At 41.6% G+C, this 20,880-nt stretch overlaps 1 protein-coding gene across 2 annotated transcripts in view; it reads right to left on the bottom strand.

Moving 5' to 3' along the window:
• LOC125461440 (cadherin-like protein 26) overlaps positions 1–20,880 on the bottom strand; it is an 80,446-nt gene that overhangs the window by 2,414 nt on the left and 57,152 nt on the right. For both annotated transcript variants that reach the window (XM_048550226.2, XM_048550225.2), the window contains one exon: positions 556–612. In XM_048550226.2, the coding sequence (XP_048406183.2) occupies positions 556–612 (57 nt within the window). The remainder of the gene's footprint in view (positions 1–555; positions 613–20,880) is intronic.

The raw sequence follows: 20,880 nt of genomic DNA on the forward strand, positions 1-20,880 counted from the left end.
AGTTAAAGCTTTTTTTTAGGGGACGTGGGTGTCAGTGGCCAAGCCAGTATTCAATGCCCATACCAGATTGCCCAGATGCAACCAGTTCAGAGGCAACCACATTGCTGTAGGTCTGAAGTGACATGTAGGCCAGACCAAGTAAGGATGGCAAATTTTCTTTCCTAAAGGATATTAGTGAATTAGAGGGTTTCCACAACAAACAACAGTGGTTACATGGTTGCATTAGGCTAACGTTTTAATTCCAGATTTAATAAAAACACATTTCAGCATCTGCAATGATGGGATTCAAACCCATGTCCCCAGAACATAAGTCTGCAGTTCTGGATTGCTATTCCATAACATTACCACCACGATCTTTAATATATTTAAAGGTTTAAACAAACTGAGTAAAAGAGTTTATCATAATATGTATAAAATATTGTAAATAATTTGTTAGATACAATTTGTTTATTATAAAAATTATTTTGATACACCTATGATTTAGTGCTGTGGAACTTTAAAAGTATCACAATTTCTCATCAAGAGCCAATAGATATTTTTTCCTTGTTCCCTTACCTGATACAGGAGCTCTTCAAACGTTGACTTAAAAACATCATAACGATTTAAGCCACCCTGAAATGTACATTTCAAAATAATTTAATCACACAGCTCTATATAACTAGGATTCTTCAACAAGACTGAAATCCAAATTAATTTAAGCATCGATAGATAATAAAATGTGAGGCTGGATAAACACAGCAGGCCCAGCAGCATCTCAGGAGCACAAAAGCTGACGTTTTGGGCCTAGACCCTTCAGCAGTTCCCATTATCACTTAATTTAATCATCTCCTACCCTGGATCATACTTTCCAAAAATCTGAACACCATGGACTTCTTGGCCAAGATGCTAATTTAGGTAGACTACAGCCCATATTTTGTGTACTACAAATTCTCCCGGTGCTTCAAAAAGGCAGGAAGGGAAAGTATGATCATTAGGAGCCAGATGTCAGATACCAATCATATTGGTGTAGATGCAAAAAAAAAGTGTTAGATGTTCTGTCTTTTTAAATAAAGGACTTAACACTTGAATAAAATATTCCCAGCAAGACTGAGTTGCAGACCTACCCTGTCTACCGATGGTTAATAAAGGGGATGCCTGCTGGGTTTGGCCAATAAGGTAAGTACTTGGATTGCTTTTATGCAGTTTTGTTTGAAACTTCATATTAAAATTAGTGCATTAGATATAAAAAGAATGAATTTAACCTCAATTTTGGCTCATCCGTCATGTTTATTGGTTGACACTGCACTCAGCTATCAACACAAGATATTCACAACGTTGAGTAGTGGTGCAGTATGGAATAAATTACCCATCATATAAGATGGAATGTTAGCCTCAAAAGTTTTAACAATTCTGATTTAATCCAGATGAGTAAACGTTTTACGTTAATTTTTCTTATATAGACTAAACATGTCCAATTTACATAAAGTACCTTTATTATCCTATTCCTCCATCCACTCATAATAGCTGTTGTCATCTGAAATCCTTCAATAGTTATAATAAGATGTTTATTTTGTACTGTTGGGATCTGCAGATAATTCTTTGAAAGTGTTATTCCCAACAATTTTCGACCAATATTTGATCTTAATAATTGAAACTGTTAGAAATTCGATTGAGACAAGGTTCAAAGTCAAGGTTAAAAACTGGGGTATTTTATAAAATATGTAAAATACCATTATATAACACAAGGAAAATAATTTCAGAATGAGGGTACTCAATTGCCTCAGATCCCTAAAGTATGGACAATAATAATCACAGTTTATTTGATTAAGGATAGGGCCACTTTGAAACTACTCCAAATTAGGTTAACCAAATTGGATAAGCTAACTATGGGGTACTGTTATGTTGCATGTATGAATGTTTGAGTAAGCAATAGACACTGAGTAGAAGAGACAGACATAAAGAAAACTGAACCTCTGTGTTTGGGATGTTTCCTTAAAACCATGGGTAACAAAATTATTCATTGTTCACCTCCTCCAAAATGGCAGTCAACTGACATGAAAACAATCTGATTTGAGGACTTAAAATACCTGTTGCTGACTGACACCCAGAATTCTTTTGATTGTTTTAAATCATTGGCCTGTTACAGTGTTATGGCATCTAAGTTGAAATGCCCTCTAAAATTGATCATTCTATTTACCATACCAACTAGCCTTTTCTCCACCCTACATGTCCTGAATTTACAGTCAAGTGTGAAGTTACTGACACATTATTTGGGAGGAGTATTTTCACAGTTTGGCCTCTAGTACTCTGGATCCCAAAAGAAATTGAAAACCTAACCTCAAAGAGCCATATGTGATTGAGATTATTCATTGCATAGATATGTAAATGCAGAATAGGGATGAATGGATTAAATTCATACAAGTAGAAATGCAGAAAGTGTAAAAACTCTATACAATGGCTATTACTGCACTCCTTTCTCTAGCAGGGAAATGATCTCTAAGTGCAAGTTATGTCTAAGAAAATGGCAAAGCAATGGCACATGTTAAATTATAATTCATCATTTATTATTCAACTTGGGTGTATGATTTTAGAACTGCTTTAAATGCATTAAGAAAAGCATTTTAAAGAGAAAACAGTATTGCTGTATTTTTCGTCAAAGAATATGTGCAGAAATAAATATATTTCTAACTGCAGTTGACTTCTATAAACTCTTACTACTGGAACCTGAAACAGAGCTAATGGACTGCACCATCTTGGCATGAATAGCACCTTTCGGAGTTTACTGACAGCAACAGCCTGGGCAGTAGCTGAGTTTAACTGGTGAGAAGATTATATCTGCATTCTTGCGAGCGAACAACAGATGTGTTTACCATACAGCCATGGCAACAACCTCAGTTTATACTTCAGCAAAGCTGGTAAACTGTTGGGTGTAGCTTGCTGAACTGCTATGAGATTCTGCAAATTCCTTTCTTTATACAGGTACCCAGAACATAGAACATAGAACAGTACAGGCCCTTCGGCCCACAATGTTGTGCCGAACTTTTACCCTAATCCTAAGGTCTATCTAACCTCCACCTCTACCTCATACTATCATCCATATGCCTATCTGATTGCCGCTTATGTGTCCCTAATGAGGGCAACTCCACTACCATCTCTGGCAATGCATTCCATGCCTCTACCCCTCTCTAAGTAAAGAACCTACCTCTTGAACTCGATCCCTCTATTACTGAAAGCTAACACACCATGCGCCTTCTTAGCAATTCTATCCACCTGGGTGGCAGCTTTCGGGGAGCCGTGGACATGAACCCCAAGATCCCTCTGCTCCTCCACACTGCCAAGAATCTTTCCGTTAACTATGTATTCTGCTTTCAATTTTTTCCTTCCAAAATGAATCATCTCACACTTTTCAGGGTTAAACTGCATCTGCCATTTCTCAGTCCAGCTCTGCATCCTATCACTATCCCTTTGTAACCTAGAACAGCCCTCCACACTGTCCACAAGGCGACCCACCTTTGTATTGCCCACAAACTTACTAATCCAGTCTTCCACTCCTACATCCAAATCATTTACAAAAATCACAAACAGAGGAGGACCCAGAATAGATCCTTGTGATATATCACTTGTAACCGAGCACCATGTTGAATATGTTCCGTCTACTACCACCTTTTGTCTTCTAAGGGTCAGCCAATTCTGAATCCAATCTGCCACATTTCCCCCTATCCCATGCCTCCTTACATTCTGCATGAGCCTACCATGGGGAACTTTCTCAAATGTCTTACTTAAGCCCATATGTACCACATCCACTGCTCCACCTTCATTCATGTGTTTGGTCACCTCTTCAAAGAATTCAATAAGTTTTGTGAGGCATGATCTACCCCTCACAAATCCATACTGACTATCACAAATCAAACTGTGCCTTTCCAAGTGATCATAAATTCTATCTCTCAGACCCCTTTCCAATAATTTGCCCATGACTGACGTAAGACTAATAGGCCTATAATTTCCTGGGTTATTCCTGTTCCCTTTTTTGAACAAGGGAATGACGTTTGCTTTTCTCCAATCTTGCGGCACGATATCCGTGGACAGCGAGGACGAAAAAATCATCGTCAAAAGCCCTGAGAACTCTTCCCTCACTTCCCATAGAATACTTGGATAAATCCCATCAAGCTTGGAGGACTTATCTATCTTCAACTTGCTCAAAATTCCTAGCAGATCTTCCTTACTAACAGCAACCTCCTTCAGCCAACCAGCCTGTTTCACACTGCCCTCGCCTACTACTAGGTCCCTCTCAGTTGTGAATACCAAAGAAAAGTGTTCATTAAGGACCTCTCCAATCTCTTTAGGCTCAGTGCACAAATTTGCTTTACAGTCTTTAATTGTCCCTCCCCTTTCTATGGTCATTTTCTTACTCCTCATGTGCGTGTAAAATGCCTTGGAGTTTTCCTTGATCCTATCGGCCAAGGTTTTCTCATGCCCCCTTATAGCTCCCCTAAGCCCTTTCTTCAGCTCCTTCCTATATAACTTGTATCCAATCCTTGTTTTCCAATCCTTGTTTCCTAAATCTTACATAAGCATCTTTCTTCCTCTTAACCAGACGTTCGACCTCTCTTGAGAAACAAGGCTCCCTCTCTTGACCACATCTTCCCTGCCCACTAGGGACAAACATATCGAGCACAAGCAGTATGCATTCCTTAAACAATCTCCACATTTCAATAGTGCTCTTCCCTGACAGTATCTGTTTCCATTTTACGTTACCTAGTTTTTGCCTAACTGCATTGTAATTACCTTTCCCCTAATTATAAACCTTACCCTGCTGTACGTACCTATCTTTTTCCATGGCTATTGTAAAAGTAACAGAGTTATGATTGCTACCACAAAATGCTCTCCTACCAACACGTCTAACATTTGGCCCAGTTCATTGCCAAGCACCAAATCCAAAGTGGCCTCTCCTCGTGTTGGTCTATCTACATACTGTGTCAGGAATTCTTCCCGAATGCACTGGACAAAATCCACTCCATCTAAACTATTACAACTAAAATGTTTCCAATCAATACGTGGAAAGTTGAAGTCACCCATGACTACAACCCTGTGACTTCTACACCTTTCCAGTATCTGCCTCCCGATCCACTCGTCCACTTCTCTGCAACTATTAGGGGCTCTGTAAAAAACCCGCAACAAAGTGATTGCTCCTTTCTTGTTCCTGACCTCAAATCAAACTGACTCTGTAGACAGATCATTCTTGAGCTGCCTTTCAGTAGCTGCTATACTAGCCCTGACTAGCAATGCTACTCCCCCACCTCTTTCACTACTCTCCCTATTTCTTTTAAAGCATCTAAATCCCAGAACATCCAACAACCATTCCTGCCCCTGAGTTACCCAAGTTTCTGTAATGGCCACAACATCATAGTTCCAAGTACTGACCCATGCTCTAAATTCATCCGCCTTATTTATGAAACTTCTAGCATTGAAGTATACACACCTCAAGCCATCTCTGAGTCCACAATTATGCTCCATCGACTGCATTTCTTTATTAACAATCTCACTCACTGTTGTGCCCGTTGAAAAGCTGAATACCTCATCCTGTGAATTATAAATTTGGTTGCCCACCCCCTGCCAATTTAGTTTGAACCATCCCATATAGCTTGAGCAAACCTCCCTCCCAGGATACTTGTGCCCTTCTGGTTCAGGTGCAACCTGTCATTCCTGTACAGGTCCCACCCTCCCCAGAATGTGCTCGAATTATCCATAAAACAAAAGCCCTCTCTCCTACACCAGCTCTGTAGCCATGTGTTTAGCTGTACTCTCTCCCTATTTCTTACCTCATTCTCACGTGGCACTGGTAAAAATCCAGAGATAACTACCCTGTTTGTCCTGGACTTCAGCTTCCAACCTAACTCCCTGCACTCATTGTTCACATTCTCTGTCCTTTTTCCACCGATGTGATTGGTACCAATCTGTACCATGACTGCTGGTTGTTCACCGCCCCCCTTAAGGATCTTGAAGACACAATACAAGACATCACGGACCCTGGCACCCGGGAGGCAACATACCATCTGTTCATCTCGTTCGTGAGCACAGAGCCTCCTGTCTGTGCCTCTTACTATTGAATCCCCCACTACAATTACTGTCCTTTTCTCCCCCCTTCCCTTCTGTGCCACAGGGCCAGGTTCAGTGCCAGACACCTATCCGCTATGGCCTTCTCCTGGCAGGTCATCCTGCCCAACATGTTTCCAAAATGGTATACTTATTATTGATGGGAATGGCCACAGGGAATCCCTGCACTGTCTGCCTGTTCCCTTTCCCCTTCCTGACAGCCACCAAGCTACCTTTTTTCCTGTACCTTGTGTGTGACCACCTCCTTCTAAGTCCTCTCTATCACACGCTCAGTCTCCCAAATAATCTGGAGTTCACCCAGCTCCAGCTCCAGTTCCCTAACGCAGTTTTTGAGGAGCTGGAGTTGGATGTACTTCTTTCAGGTGAAGTCAGAGGGGAGACCAACAGTGATCCGTACCTCCCACATCCTGCAATTGGAGCATGTATCTGCCCTCGCTTCCATTCCCTCTCCTCTAGATTTCCAGAAGAATAAAAAACAGCCTTACCTTACCAACCCTCCACACAGTCTTTTTTTTGGGTTCGAGGAGGAGGATGGGTGGGAGACACTACATGTGTCGTGTTTCAGGTTTATCCAATGCCCGAATGCACCAGTTCCTTCCTGGCTCACGTTCTGTTCACACACCCACCACTGAAACCAAGAGGGCTGCTGCTGTACAATGTAAATGTTTATACAGGGAAAAAAAACCTTACCTTCCTGTTGGCACTCTACTACTGCCACTGAAAACAAGAAGGAACAATGGCAGCAATACTCTACACATCCATGAGCACCAGCCATTTCAGCAAGTTGATCTTTCCTGACTTCAGGCCAAGATTCCATTAATATACTCAGAATCTAAGTGACCCTCTGTGTATTCTATGTTATAGAAGTTGAGCTATCAAATATCAGACACTACATTGTGATTCTAATGATGTTGACCACACACCTATGCCAGGTTGTTACCAGATTCCTAATGCTCCTCAACAGCGACAACAGGATTTTCAGCAGCTTTCCATTGTGCCAAACATTTCTGGCTGTGTCACCATTAGCTTCCTCCTGTAACCCAGCTATTGAACTGCTGACCCAAAATCTACAGCAGAACTCATGTAACTTCCTTCTTCTGGTGAGGTTGTACTTGGCACTTGAATCCTGGTCTAGCTGCAGCACCTGGTGTCACATTGTGTGCAGATCTTACCTCTACATTATTTGCAGCAGTATCAGATTCTGAGCTGGCTGCTGTCAGTGTAAGAGGTGTAAGAGTGAGCAAAAATCCCCATCATCTAAAATACCAGACAAGACCTTGAACTTTTCTCATATCTAAAATAATGGACAAAAGCCTGAGTTCTGGCTACAACAAATACACACAGAGCCAGAATAACTTCAGTCTGGAGCTATTGCTCAACCTGGAATTCCAAAATACACCTCCACTCCAAGAGAACAATCAACCAGACCTAACACTCTAGACTGAAACTAATTTTTACATTTCAGACCATCTAACACAGACATTTTGGAACCTATATCAGACATTCAACTTCAATCAATACTCATTCACAGAGATATCAGGCATTCAACATCAATCAGAATCCATGTACACATACTCTTAACTATCAGGAAGGCAATTGACCTCAAAGGGAACACCAGAAACACAATGGCAAAATAGATTTGAGAGGAGATAAGAGAACACACAGTCTATATAACTGCCAAGCCCAAACTCACTAGGCGTCTGCAGAAATAACTTCCCCTCAAGCTCCAGCCCTAACAAGCAGCTTCACAAACAAGAACCACAGAGGTCGAACGAAGAAGCTGAATTGGGAAGACAAACCAGTGATCTGAGGGTGATTCAAATGACCTAAAAAAAAATCAACAAATTACTAATTGCAAACCGGAACCCTAAAGAGATAAAAAAAAGTTTTTCAGTCTTGGTCATCTTCCAGCTTCTACTATTCCACCGTGTTACAGTTCTTGGAGAAAGGACAAAGGCATGAGGGATGAGTTATGGTAAAGTATCCACTCTAGTCATTGGCAGCTTGTAAGTCGGAGAATGTGGTACATGAGGGGAAATAGCTTGTAATAACTGGATTCAAATATCATGACACTTTCACCCTCAATATTTCAGATGCATTGCTGGCCACAATCACAGTCATTGTTGCTCCTGTGTACCATTTTCTCCCATGTTCTGTCATGCATCAATGTTTATTTCAGGTCAGAACCTGTCAGAGATATCGTTATGGTAATGTAATTATTATGATTGAATTGCTGCCCATGTGTGTAAGCTGTGAGCTGTGGATGTGATATTTTATCTTTTTCCAAACTTAGGAGGGTGTGGTGAAATACTTGAATGTTCGGTATGAACACTGGATGATTGATTTGTTTAGTAGATTAGTGATAAGGGGAATGGTGTATTGAATCTGTATGAAAGTAGTCATGCAGATTATGGGTAGTTATTTCAGAGATAGTAGGGACTGCAGATGCTGGGGAATCTGAGATAACAGGGTGTAGAGCTGGATGAACACAGCAGGCCAAGCAGCAGCAGAGGAGTAGGAAGGCTGACGATTTAGGCCTAAGAGGAAGAAGGGCCTAGGCCCGAAACGTCAGACTTCCTGCTCCTCTGATGCTGCTTTGCCTGCTGTATGCAGATTATGGGTTGGGCATTTGCAAATACATGCACTGACTGTGACCACTCATGAGATCATTGAACAATTTGTGGCATGTGTTTGCATGCTTGGAGCTGAACTCATTTCTCCTCTGCTTTCTGTTGTGTTTGTGGTCTAATCCTTTTCAGGCTCCCAAAATAAAGTTGCTTGAGTGCATGGAACTTTTTGCAAGGCTCTTTATTTATAGTATGATCTGTATGGACAATGGCAGAATTTTCAAAATTGCCCAGACCTTTTAGAATGGCGAACAGGGGAATTTAATTGAATGAGAGGGAAAACATTCATTTTCAAACAGCAGGTTAAAGCTTTCTATTAAGTTTGCAGAGCCTTTCAGGATGCTTCAGTTTCCTGACGGTAAAATTGTCAATCTGATTTGTATTAATTAGCATGTCACGAATACCTACTAATACCCCAGGCACTGGAGTTATGATCACTGGCACAATCCTGTTAGGCAAAACCAAATAACACACATGTTCACAAATTCAATGGTTTGAGGTATGTTCCTGGCATGCTAGACTGCTTCATCTAAACTCTCTTGAGTGCAAACTTCTTCACTAACTTGGCTCCTTCATGAGCAGACTACTTCTTTGCAATACCAAAATTTTGCAGTATAGGAACTGAAGTCTCTCCATATTCAAGAAACTCATGAGAAATGTCAGTTAAATTCTTATATGACAAATATAGATTGTTCTGTGATGCCATCCATTTGTCTCACCCCAGTAGCCTCTGCCCAGTCCATAAAAGTAGCTACGCACTCACATGCCAAAATCAGATCACCAGCGAGAACTTTGAAAGACTCTCCTACCCTCTCTCCAGTCTGCAGATATCTGACAGATGTTTGATGATAAAATGTGAGGCTGGATGAACACAGCAGGCCAAGCAGCATCTCAGGAGCACAAAAGCTGACGTTTCGGGCCTAGACCCTTCATCAGAGAGGGGGATGGGGGGAGGGAACTGGAATAAATAGGGAGAGAGGGGGAGGCGGACCGAAGATGGAGAGCAAAGAAGATAGGTGGAGAGGGTGTAGGTGGGGAGGTAGGGAGGGGATAGGTCAGTCCAGGGAAGACGGACAGGTCAAGGAGGTGGGATGAGGTTAGTAGGTAGCTGGGGGTGCGGCTGGGGGTGGGAGGAAGGGATGGGTGAGAGGAAGAACCGGTTAGGGAGGCAGAGACAGGTTGGACTGGTTTTGGGATGCAGTGGGTGGGGGGGAAGAGCTGGGCTGGTTGTGTGGTGCAGTGGGGGGAGGGGATGAACTGGGCTGGTTTAGGGATGCAGTGGGGGAAGGGGAGATTTTGAAACTGGTGAAGTCCACATTGATACCATATGGCTGCAGGGTTCCCAGGCGGAATATGAGTTGCTGTTCCTGCAACCTTCGGGTGGCATCATTGTGGCAGTGCAGGAGGCCCATGATGGACATGTCATCAAGAGAATGGGAGGGGGAGTGGAAATGGCTCCTTCATGAGCAGACTACTTCTTTGCAATACCAAAATTTTGCAGTATAGGAACTGAAGTCTCTCCATATTCAAGAAACTCATGAGAAATGTCAGTTAAATTCTTATATGACAAATATAGATTGTTCTGTGATGCCATCCACTCCCCCTCCCATTCTCTTGATGACATGTCCATCATGGGCCTCCTGCACTGCCACAATGATGCCACCCGAAGGTTGCAGGAACAGCAACTCATATTCCGCCTGGGAACCCTGCAGCCATATGGTATCAATGTGGACTTCACCAGTTTCAAAATCTCCCCTTCCCCCACTGCATCCCTAAACCAGCCCAGTTCATCCCCTCCCCCCACTGCACCACACAACCAGCCCAGCTCTTCCCCCCCACCCACTGCATCCCAAAACCAGTCCAACCTGTCTCTGCCTCCCTAACCGGTTCTTCCTCTCACCCATCCCTTCCTCCCACCCCCAGCCGCACCCCCAGCTACCTACTAACCTCATCCCACCTCCTTGACCTGTCCGTCTTCCCTGGACTGACCTATCCCCTCCCTACCTCCCCACCTACACCCTCTCCACCTATCTTCTTTGCTCTCCATCTTCGGTCCGCCTCCCCCTCTCTCCCTATTTATTCCAGTTCCCTCCCCCCATCCCCCTCTCTGATGAAGGGTCTAGGCCCGAAACGTCAGCTTTTGTGCTCCTGAGATGCTGCTTGGCCTGCTGTGTTCATCCAGCCTCACATTTTATCATCTTGGAATCTCCAGCATCTGCAGTTCCCATTATCTCTGACAGATGTTTCCCTGCTTTCATATACACTTCCATCACATCATTAATAGTTAGTCCAGTGTCTCATTATCTGTACTGACCTTAGCAAGTGCCTGTCCTCTAGCAGTCCTCTGAATGTCAGAGAGCTTGGCTATTTCTTACACCTCAAGTTGTAGAAACATACTAGTGCTGTGCTCATCAGAATGTGACCTCTAAACACATTATTCACTTGATGCAGGATGTGATGGGTTGCCTCGAACCTCTGAGGGATCTTCACATTCATTAAGACATATTTGACTGATGGCCAATTTGTTGAAGGATTACTAACTGGATGGCTGGGCATATCTCACCTGATCTTCAGCACAGGCACATTCCTCTTGCTGGTCTGCAACCTCCACTGCCCACCCCTCCAACGTGATGAGGACTATTATGTCAAGCATAATCCTTGTGGCCATATGTTTTGAGCCAATCATGTTTTGCTCCCAGAAGGAAATGTGCACTATGAGTTAATTACACCATTCAGTTAACCTTCAGTAATTACACCTACTTGTTTATTTTAAGATTGTTAGTGCACGAGGGGTTTGCTTTTCATTTAGCCTTGAGTTAACTGATTTACAGTAATTGGCATACTATGAAAGGACAGAGGGAGGAGGAAATTAAATCCGTAGTCCCTGTCAGTAAAGCATGTTGAAATGGATTTCGGGTTTAGACATGATCAGATTCTGTTTGCTAATATACCCTGACAAACAACAAGCACAATCCAAGCTCGTTTAATAATATTGGCAACTTGAATTAAGCCTGATTCGAAAAAGTCTCAATGTCCTGAAGAACACTCCGCAGAGCAATGTACCATGCAGCTCCCCTCATTCTTCTGTCTCAAAGCACCTCAACATATTGCCTATAGAAAAACCGACACGTATTGTTATGCCACCATTCATTCATGACAACTATAGTGTAGTTGTTCACGCTTTTACTTCTGAGTGTTATGAGGCCATGTTTTATGTTTATTAAAGAAAAGGCTGAACCTTACACTTTTTTGTTAAATGTGAGTGGTGTCACATTTTTGGAGGTTGTCTTGCCATGAGATCAATTGTCAAAAGATCAATTGTCTCATCTCAAAAAATTTGCCTCATTAACTTACAGCCCCACCACTGTGATGTCTCTCACATCCACTTCTAACCCCATTTGACCAGGCATTGTTCTAGATATAACTCTGCACTTACCATATGTTTGCCAAAAGACCAGCACCCCTCCCATACCATCTTTGAGAAACCTTTGTGCACATGGACCAGCATTAACAATCCACAAATTTTTGCTGTTCACAGCACATTGCTGGCAGGCTGACACTCCCTTGTATGGTTGTAACCCCGTTCTCTCACTTTCATTCCTGTTTGACTATTAGGTCAAGCAGTTTGGTTGTCCTTAAGTACATCCTGTCTAAACCTCATCTGTAAGTCTGTACAATCTACTCTGCCCCATGTGCTCACTATAGGCCAGTATCTTGTCATTGTCCAAAAGGGGAACATCACAAACAGCCCGACAATCAGACAAGACTTAACACAAGCTTTTATTTTATATCAAAAGTGAAAACAAAACCAGTAAAGGCTGAAAGTTCACCTCCACAATGTAAACTAAATGCTAGCATCATGACCAACAACGATTTTGCATTCCATGATTGTCTGCTATATTCAGCTCTCAACGACTGGAACCAGGTGTCAGTCAGGCCCTGCCAGCCTTGTAGTACCCAATGCAGCTGAGTTCTGTCAAGGACAAGGAAAGCTTCCCGCTCCCCAGAAAACTTCTTCCAGTCTCTTACTTCCTCAGCATCCAACATCACACCTCATTATATGTGCTAATCATACAAGGCACACCATGCCAGCACCATACTCTGGCCAGATTATTATAGCAGGGCTCCACTAGACTGATTGAATCAGTGAAATCATATTTTTAGCACCTCTATACTATACTGCACTCTGACCCTAGTCAAAGCATGGGTAGCAATGTGTCTCCGCCAGGCATCAATCAAGGGCTTGTGTAGCAATGTTATCAGCCATGGTAGCAGTGAATAGCCTTTGTTCCCCAATTATACAGTTTTCTAAGGTAGCTGGAGCCTCAAGAGCATAAATTTCACAAGAATTAAGTGTTTTAACCAAACACTTCTGATCTAGAACTTTGACTAAGTTCTTTATACAGAGGTAAACAATTTTTTTTATCAATTATACTTCCAGTTCCAGGTAAGAACCCTGCAGAGCTGCCAAACTGAAGTGAAGGAAGTTCTTTCAAGATATGGGGGTTGCCCCAAAGTAAAAGAAGAAAATCCCAATTTCTTACCTTCTAAACTTCCAATCTAACACACAGCTGTTTACTTTGTTTGCTCGTAAAGCTCTCCCAGCGTAAACAAATGTCCATTACTGTCCAGGAAGACTTTCTCTCACACTGATTTTTAAGAGAAATCACCATGGCTACAGAAATTGCACCTGTTCTCAGACGTACAGAAAACTAATATACCACTACTTCAAATTTAAAAAACCCAAGCTCAAAACTAAATAATATTAATATATGTATATAAAAGCACGCATATATCACACAATTAAGCACATCTTGTTTAAGACAAGAGGATTTTCTTGATTGGCCACTAAGTGATCTTACTTTTCCGTACCAGACCAGTCAAGCTGTATGTGAGCTTTGCACATCATAAAGAGGGAGTAAGAGAGGCTGAGGGCAGAAACTATCCAGCCCCTGAGTGGCAGATGCCAGCTGAGATTAGAAAAATGAGATTCTTGATATCAAGAAAAGGAAGCCCAATTTTCCATCCAATATTTTAATGGTGTTATGATAATCTCATTAGTGAGTGGTGAGAAACCTATTTACATTAATTAGTAGTTCATTACTCCCTAATCTAGCCTCAATTGTATGCAGTTTACTATACCCCTACCAGGTAGACAAAAGCAAATAACAAGTTCCTGGCAAGTAAGTCAAAGGTCATCTGGCAGCTCCAGCTTACCACTTCGACCTCTGCGTCTCCACCTTGGCCAGCCATCCCTAATATCTCAGGGTACACTCCATGAGAGGGACTGACCATATCCTTTATCCAGCAAGCACCAACCTCAAAGCATTATCATCATGGCACATCTCTGACTTACTTAGAAAATAGTTCATCACTTCAATACAATATTTTGCAACTCACTGATACCTTTCATTGCAATCTTGCTGCTGGGTGACTTTTAGCACACTCACCTCGTACGTCTGAGTAGGTTACATCTCAGGATACAGTTCAGGGCTCTTCGCTTACTCATTTTGAACTAATTGACTTTAGGGCCAATTTGATGTTTCTATTTCCGACTTGCCTTGTCTTTTTGTGCATTGCTACATCATTCAGAACTTACAGTTTCACAGTATTTCTGCCTTCCCTTTTCTCTTTGTGCAGATGGAAAACCAGGCAATTTATCAACTTTGCCAGCAGTGGGCACATTGCAGTATGGCAGCATGCTACAGCAATGTCACACTTGCATCGTGGGCAGCTGTTTTAAAGACAAACACACTGAATGAGCTTCCACAAAATATTTGTGTCTTAAAATCTAACAGCTGTATTCCACAGTGGAAAGGGTTCACCACAGTCAGTCAAGGGTATTGTCCAATCTCAGTTCAAGGGCTAAGGAAACTGTCATTCAGCTGCTTAGGGGGGTTTAGGGTCAGGATTTCTGTTTCATTACAATCCAAGGTGTGGGTCATGGTCAATCCTTCAGTTCATGTGCAACCAGTCTGAGACCAGTGGCTATTTGTTTGGTGGAGCTGCACAGAGATCAGTCACAGAGGTGTCTGGTCATTCATTATTTGAGGATATCCTACAAAGCCAGTCCAGGGTAAAGGTGATGGTCAACACTGGGAGTCTGTTCACTGAAAGTGAGAAATTAGCAGTGGTCATTTCAGTGGACAAGTTCAAGAAGCCAGTTGTGTAGATTGAAGGCAGCCTGCTGGGATACAGGGGAACAATAATGGTGAAAGGGAAACTAAAAATGTAAGGATAGGAGACAGTAAAGCATGGGAAGCCATAAGTTACTGCTGGAGATGGGTCATCAAAGGTTGTAGTGTTAACAGTAGGGCAGTGCATCTCAAAGGTTTACATAAGTAAGCTGTAAACATGGGACCCAGGGTTAACATAGGGAGATGAAGACTTAAATGAAAGTGTTAGCTGGAAGCATGTGGGGATGGAAAGGAAATTTAACATAGACCTGACAAAGCTACCAAACAGAACTATTTGCATGTGAAATAGCATAAGTGAAAGCCAAAGACAGAGCTAAGCAATCACACAATCAATGAATCAGATCTAAGCTCTGCAGTCCTGTCACATCCAGTCGTGAATGGTGGTGTTCACTTAAACAACTCAACTGAGAAGGAGGCTCCACAAATATCCTCATCCTCAATGATGGAAAATTGCACAATGTTCAGCAGCGTTCACAATTCCTCAGATATTGGAGCAATTCATGTTCAACTGCATCAAGACCTGGACAATATCCAGACTTGGGCTGACAAGAGGCAAATAACCTTTGCACCACAAAAATGCCAAGCAATGGCCATCTCCAATAAGATTCAATCTAACCACCACCCCTTGACATTCAATGGTGTTACTAAAATTCAGTCCCACATAATCAACATCCTGAGGTTACCATTTATCAGAAACTCAACTGAACTCGTTACAGATACACCGTGGCTATAAGAGCAGGTCAGAGGCTTAGAATGCTGTGGTGAGTAACTTGCCCCAGGCCTGCCACCATCTACAAGTCACAAGTTAGGAATGTGATGGAATACTCCCCACTTGCCTGGATGGGTGCATTCCAACAACACTCAAGCAGCCTAGCACTATTCAGCAGTCCAATTGATGGGCACCACATCCACAACCATCCACTTCTTCCACCACCGACGTACTGCAGCAGTAGAGTGTACTATCTACAAGATTCCCTGCAGAAATGGACTAATGATCCTTAGACAGCATTTTTCAAACTCATGATGACTTCCTTTGAAAAGGACAAGGGTAGCAAATATCTGGGAACATAAAAACCCGCAAATTCCCCTCTAAGCTACTCACCATCTTGAATGGGAAATATATCGCCGTTCCTTCATCATCTCTTGATTAAAATCCTGGAATTCCCTCCCTAATGCCATTGTAGGTCAACTCACAGCACATGTACTGTATCAGTTCAAGAAGGTAGCCCACTTCCATCTTCTCAAGGACAAAAAGGAACAGGCAATATTTACTAGTCAGCCAGTGACACACATCCCATGAGTGAATGAAAATATATTAAGGATCTTTTCAATGGAGCAAGTGAGAGGAGAGTCCCCTAGAAAGACAGGCAGAGCCTACAACCCACTCTGCAAAGTTCTACATGTGTGGTCTTCTTTCCTGATCGAAATTGCACCACAGAATTGAAAATGGGCTGCAACCACAGTTTTACTGGACAGAGTAATTCTTTTCATCCTACTCTGAGGAAATGAATTCTGTTTGCCTGTGACGCCATTCAAGAGTCAATTGCATTTATCAGACCTTTACATAGTATAGCTTAAAGACATCTGTACTTATAGAATTCTGCATGTGAACCATATATAGTGACAAACTACGAGGGAAACAAGTCATGGCCATAAGCAATCTTGATCATGCCACTGGTTATTATAAGTTGATGAGAGTCATCCCTGCAAAGCAGATGTAGTCATATATGATGTTAAAAGTGCGGGCCATGATTCAGAAAGACAATTCAAGATCACAGAATTGATTTTCTCAGTAAGTATTTGACAACATTCTCCTACATGAAGTTTTCCTTTCTAATATGTTGTGTGAGGTAAGTGGTAGGTTACAAGGTTTCAGTAGTCCTACCACACTAACAATCTGCTACTCTACTTTTGTGGCATGGTTTGTGTTGCATTCATTGGAATAAATTCCACTGTAGCAAAGGGACATGGACCAGCATTCCATGGCCCTTTTTATCAGAAACTACCATGCCCCACCATATCCAGGATTTGGTAAAGCACAATTTGTGAGAGACGTAAATGCTGGCTGCTTATATTACACAAAAACTGCTTTGTTTTTAATACTCCTCATACACTTACATTGAAATCATTTTGGCCTCGATACAATGAAGGCACAGAGATGTTGAAAAAGGAACCAAAGCATCAGTACATCCAAGATGAGCAAACTCCAATAGCTTTCGTATGATGAAATCACAACTGAAGATCCCCTCAGGATATGGCAGAGATACAGGAGATCGAAATCTAACACATAAGTAAGGCCCAATGCCAACGAAGACAAAAAAACTTAGGAAACCATCACAGAATTGTGTCACCCCCTGGAGCAGGACTTGTAGAAGATACAGTGAGCGAGGGAAAGAGAGAAAGAGAGAGAGAGAGACCCTATATACATCCATTGCGAAGGAAAACCGGAAGTGAGGTAATCCAGCTCAACAGACTCTAGGGTTTAAATAACAGGTGGGAAAACACAAGAGTGCTTCATCAGAGGCTGCACTGATGATGTTGCCCAGCAGGGTAATGAAACATCTGCAGAACAACGAACCAGCTCGACAAACTAACCAACCACAACATCCGCAACGTTAGCTACAAATCTGTTCTAACACCTTAGAGAGCAATGGAAAAATTGGGACATCATTATTAAACTAAGAATAACTGTAATGAAGATTCATGATATCTTATTATTATTTGGAAAGCCATTCTAGGGTGAAAGAACAATGCATTAATTTAAGCTTGATTTTTTTCTTACTGTATGCATTAAGAAGGGGAAAACATAATTATAACTTCATTCTTGAGTTTTGTGGGCACTGTTATGTTAAAATAAGTTGTTTTAAAACCCTTGGGGTGAGTAGCTTATTGTATTAATAACTAGGGTAGAAGTGAAAACAAACTACTATTTTGTAACCACAGGAGTCTAGTGTGAGAAAAAGACTAACATCCAGGAGGCCAGCCAATGTGTGTGACTTCAGTCAGAGCAAAAAAGTACTGCTCATTTAGCAGTGTTCAAAAAGTTGGGGTTGGGTAAATAGCTTAAATGACTTTGAAGAAAAATCCAGAAGATGAAAACTGCTGGTATCTGCTAATATGGAAAACCTATATATTAGCTCTGAAACTGTTCAGAGGCCACTAAGAAGAAAGCTCTAGAGACTAATTATCACCATGCCAGCTGAACAAGGAAATGTAAGGTGGCGATAGGGTAACCCTTCCCTGAGGCTCGATGGTCTGTAAAGTCATTGTTTAGGGTAAAAGGATCGAATCTTTATTTCTAACATCTGCAATAAGGCCACTTCAACCACTTCTTGTATGGTGTAAAGTAATTCATGTTTGTTTTCTTCTTTTGTGTGCAATAACTTTGTTTAAAAGTACTTTGGCCTTTTGAGAATATATTCAGTGACTGATCACCATGGAAAACAAAAAAGAAAAATAAGACTTATGGTTTATGAAGTTAAGTTTCGCCTTGGGATCTGATTTGACCTTTATTGCAATTAATTGAGATCATAATACACAAAGTATAAAAGATGTTGCTAAATTCCTCCAGGATAGCAATCTACTGACAGGAAACCAATCCATTTTGAGGTCTTAAATAGTTTTGACTGCCCAAAGAATCTCTGTATTGTTCCAAATCTATGGTTGCTTACAATGAAGAAACAATGTCTTCTGTGATTAATAATTTAAATTGCTAAAACAACTAGTCTGGTTTCATTCCTGGTAAACCATTCAATGTCCTGATTGGGTGACTAATACCTTGTTCCAAACGAAAAGCTTTCCAGAATCTTCAATGGTTTGACACTGTGGTGATACTCAAGCTTACATTAAATGTTTAACTTAATAGGGATGACCAAAGTCTTGACTATTTCATAACCTCTGGGCTTCCTTTGGTCAGAAATATTACCCTTTCCTTTCTTTCATTTGTCTGATTAATGGATGGGAAAAGAAAGAGGCATTGCGGTGCACAGACTAAGAATGAGCAGCTTTATTAAACTCTTACTCCCTTAACTGAATCCCCACAGCACTGTTGCTCTACACCTTCCTCTCTTTCTGTTATAGACTATTACATGTCCTCTCTCGGTCAAGATCCTAAAATTGAAGATACCACAAACTAATTGTTCTACACCTGCTTCATTCAACAAAGCCTACAATAATACATACTATATTCATCTCCTCAACCTGCTCTTTTCTGTTACATTTGTTTTGCAGGTGTTTTTGCCTGGCCTAGCACACAACTATGCAGTGCCACCCCAGTATCTGCTAAAAGACACATTGATGGCTAAACTGGTAACAGGTCTTCAGTTTCTAAAAGAATAAATGATCGAGGGATGATTTGGGATCCATGATGTCAGCGTGGGGTGAAATGCAAACACCATCCATAATTTTCTCTTCATAGCAACTGTGGAATGTGGGTGAGATGGAATTTGAAAGGTGCAGATGTTATACTGGGTTCAACAATGCCAGTTACTATGCTCTCAGTACCAGCTGTATCAATATTCCTCAGTACCAACTCCTTGAAGGAACTGGCCCTATAGAAGGACCACTGGTAAATCCTCAAAAACTTTATTGACGCTTTATACTGCTAGATCTTTCCAGCACGAGTAACCTAGATTTCTAATTGTAAGTTGGGACACTGCTGTGTCTTTAAAATTTCTCCCACAATTCCCATGCCCACAATTTGGTCTTAACCAACCCATAGCCACTAAAGTATATATCTCTGAAATTGTAGGCCTACACCTTGTCATCTAAGGTATATATCTCTGCCAGGTTTAAGGAAACAGATACATTATTGAGGCAGAGTAAAGAGAGCTTCCCTCTACAGGCAGCTGCACCATGGTAAATGTCCTCAGAAATGAATGTGACCTTAAGCAAAATAATGTGTTGGAAGTCTGACAAACAGATAAAATGCTAGAATTTACTTAGCAGGTCTGCCAGCAAAAGGGGAAAGATAAATAGACAAAGGTTTAGGGGCAAAAGCATATTGAGGCTTAGGGAGCCTCACCTGTTGGCTGAAGAGCTACCAAGAGACCCAGGATGCCTTTTCATCACAAGGCTCTCTCAGGCAGGTGTTCTTCTCAAGTCCTCGGGGAAGAACTCATGCATGATAAAAGGTGGGATTTATAGACATTTAGAGAGACAGAAATTGATTAGGAATAGTCAGCATGGATTTCTGCAAGGAAAGTCATGTCTCTCACAAACTTGTTTGAGATTTTTGAGAAAGTTACCTAAAAGGTTGATGATGGCAGATAGTAGATGTTGTTTATTTGAATTTTAGTAAAGCCTTTGACAAGGTTCTGCATGGCATATTAATTAGTAAAAGTTAGATCACATGGGATTCAGGGTGAGCTTGCCAGTTGGCTACGTAATTGGCTTAATGGTCAGAGGCAGAGAGCAATGGTGGAGGGTTGCTTTTCGGACTGGAGGCATGTGACCAGCAGTGTTTCGCAGGGATGTTTCTGGGTTCTCTTTTGTTTGTCATTTAGGTAAATGATTTGGATGTGAATATAAAAGGCCTGGTTAGCAAGTTTGTGGATGACACCAAGACTGGTGGCATTGTAAGCTGTGAAGAAGGTGTTCTAAGATTACAAAGGGATCTTGATCAAATGGGTCAATCTACTGAAAAATGGCAGATGGAGTTTAATCTGGATAAACGTGAGGTATTGTACTTTGGTATACCAAACAAGGATAGGGCTTACACAATTAATGGTTGAACTTTGAGTAATGTTGTAAAACAGAGGGACCTAGAGATACAGGCACGTAATTCTTTAAAGTCTGCATCACATATAAACAGGATGGTTAAAAAGACATTTGGCACACTTGCCTTCATTTCTCAGTACTTTGAGTATAGCAGTTGGTACGTTATGTTGAGGTTGTGTAGGACGTTGGTGAGGCCTCTTCTGGAATATTGCATCAAGTTCTGGTTGCCCAGTTATAGGAAGGAT

This window comes from Stegostoma tigrinum, chromosome 19, assembly GCF_030684315.1.
Source record: "Stegostoma tigrinum isolate sSteTig4 chromosome 19, sSteTig4.hap1, whole genome shotgun sequence".
Classification (NCBI taxonomy): Eukaryota; Metazoa; Chordata; class Chondrichthyes; order Orectolobiformes; family Stegostomatidae; genus Stegostoma; species Stegostoma tigrinum.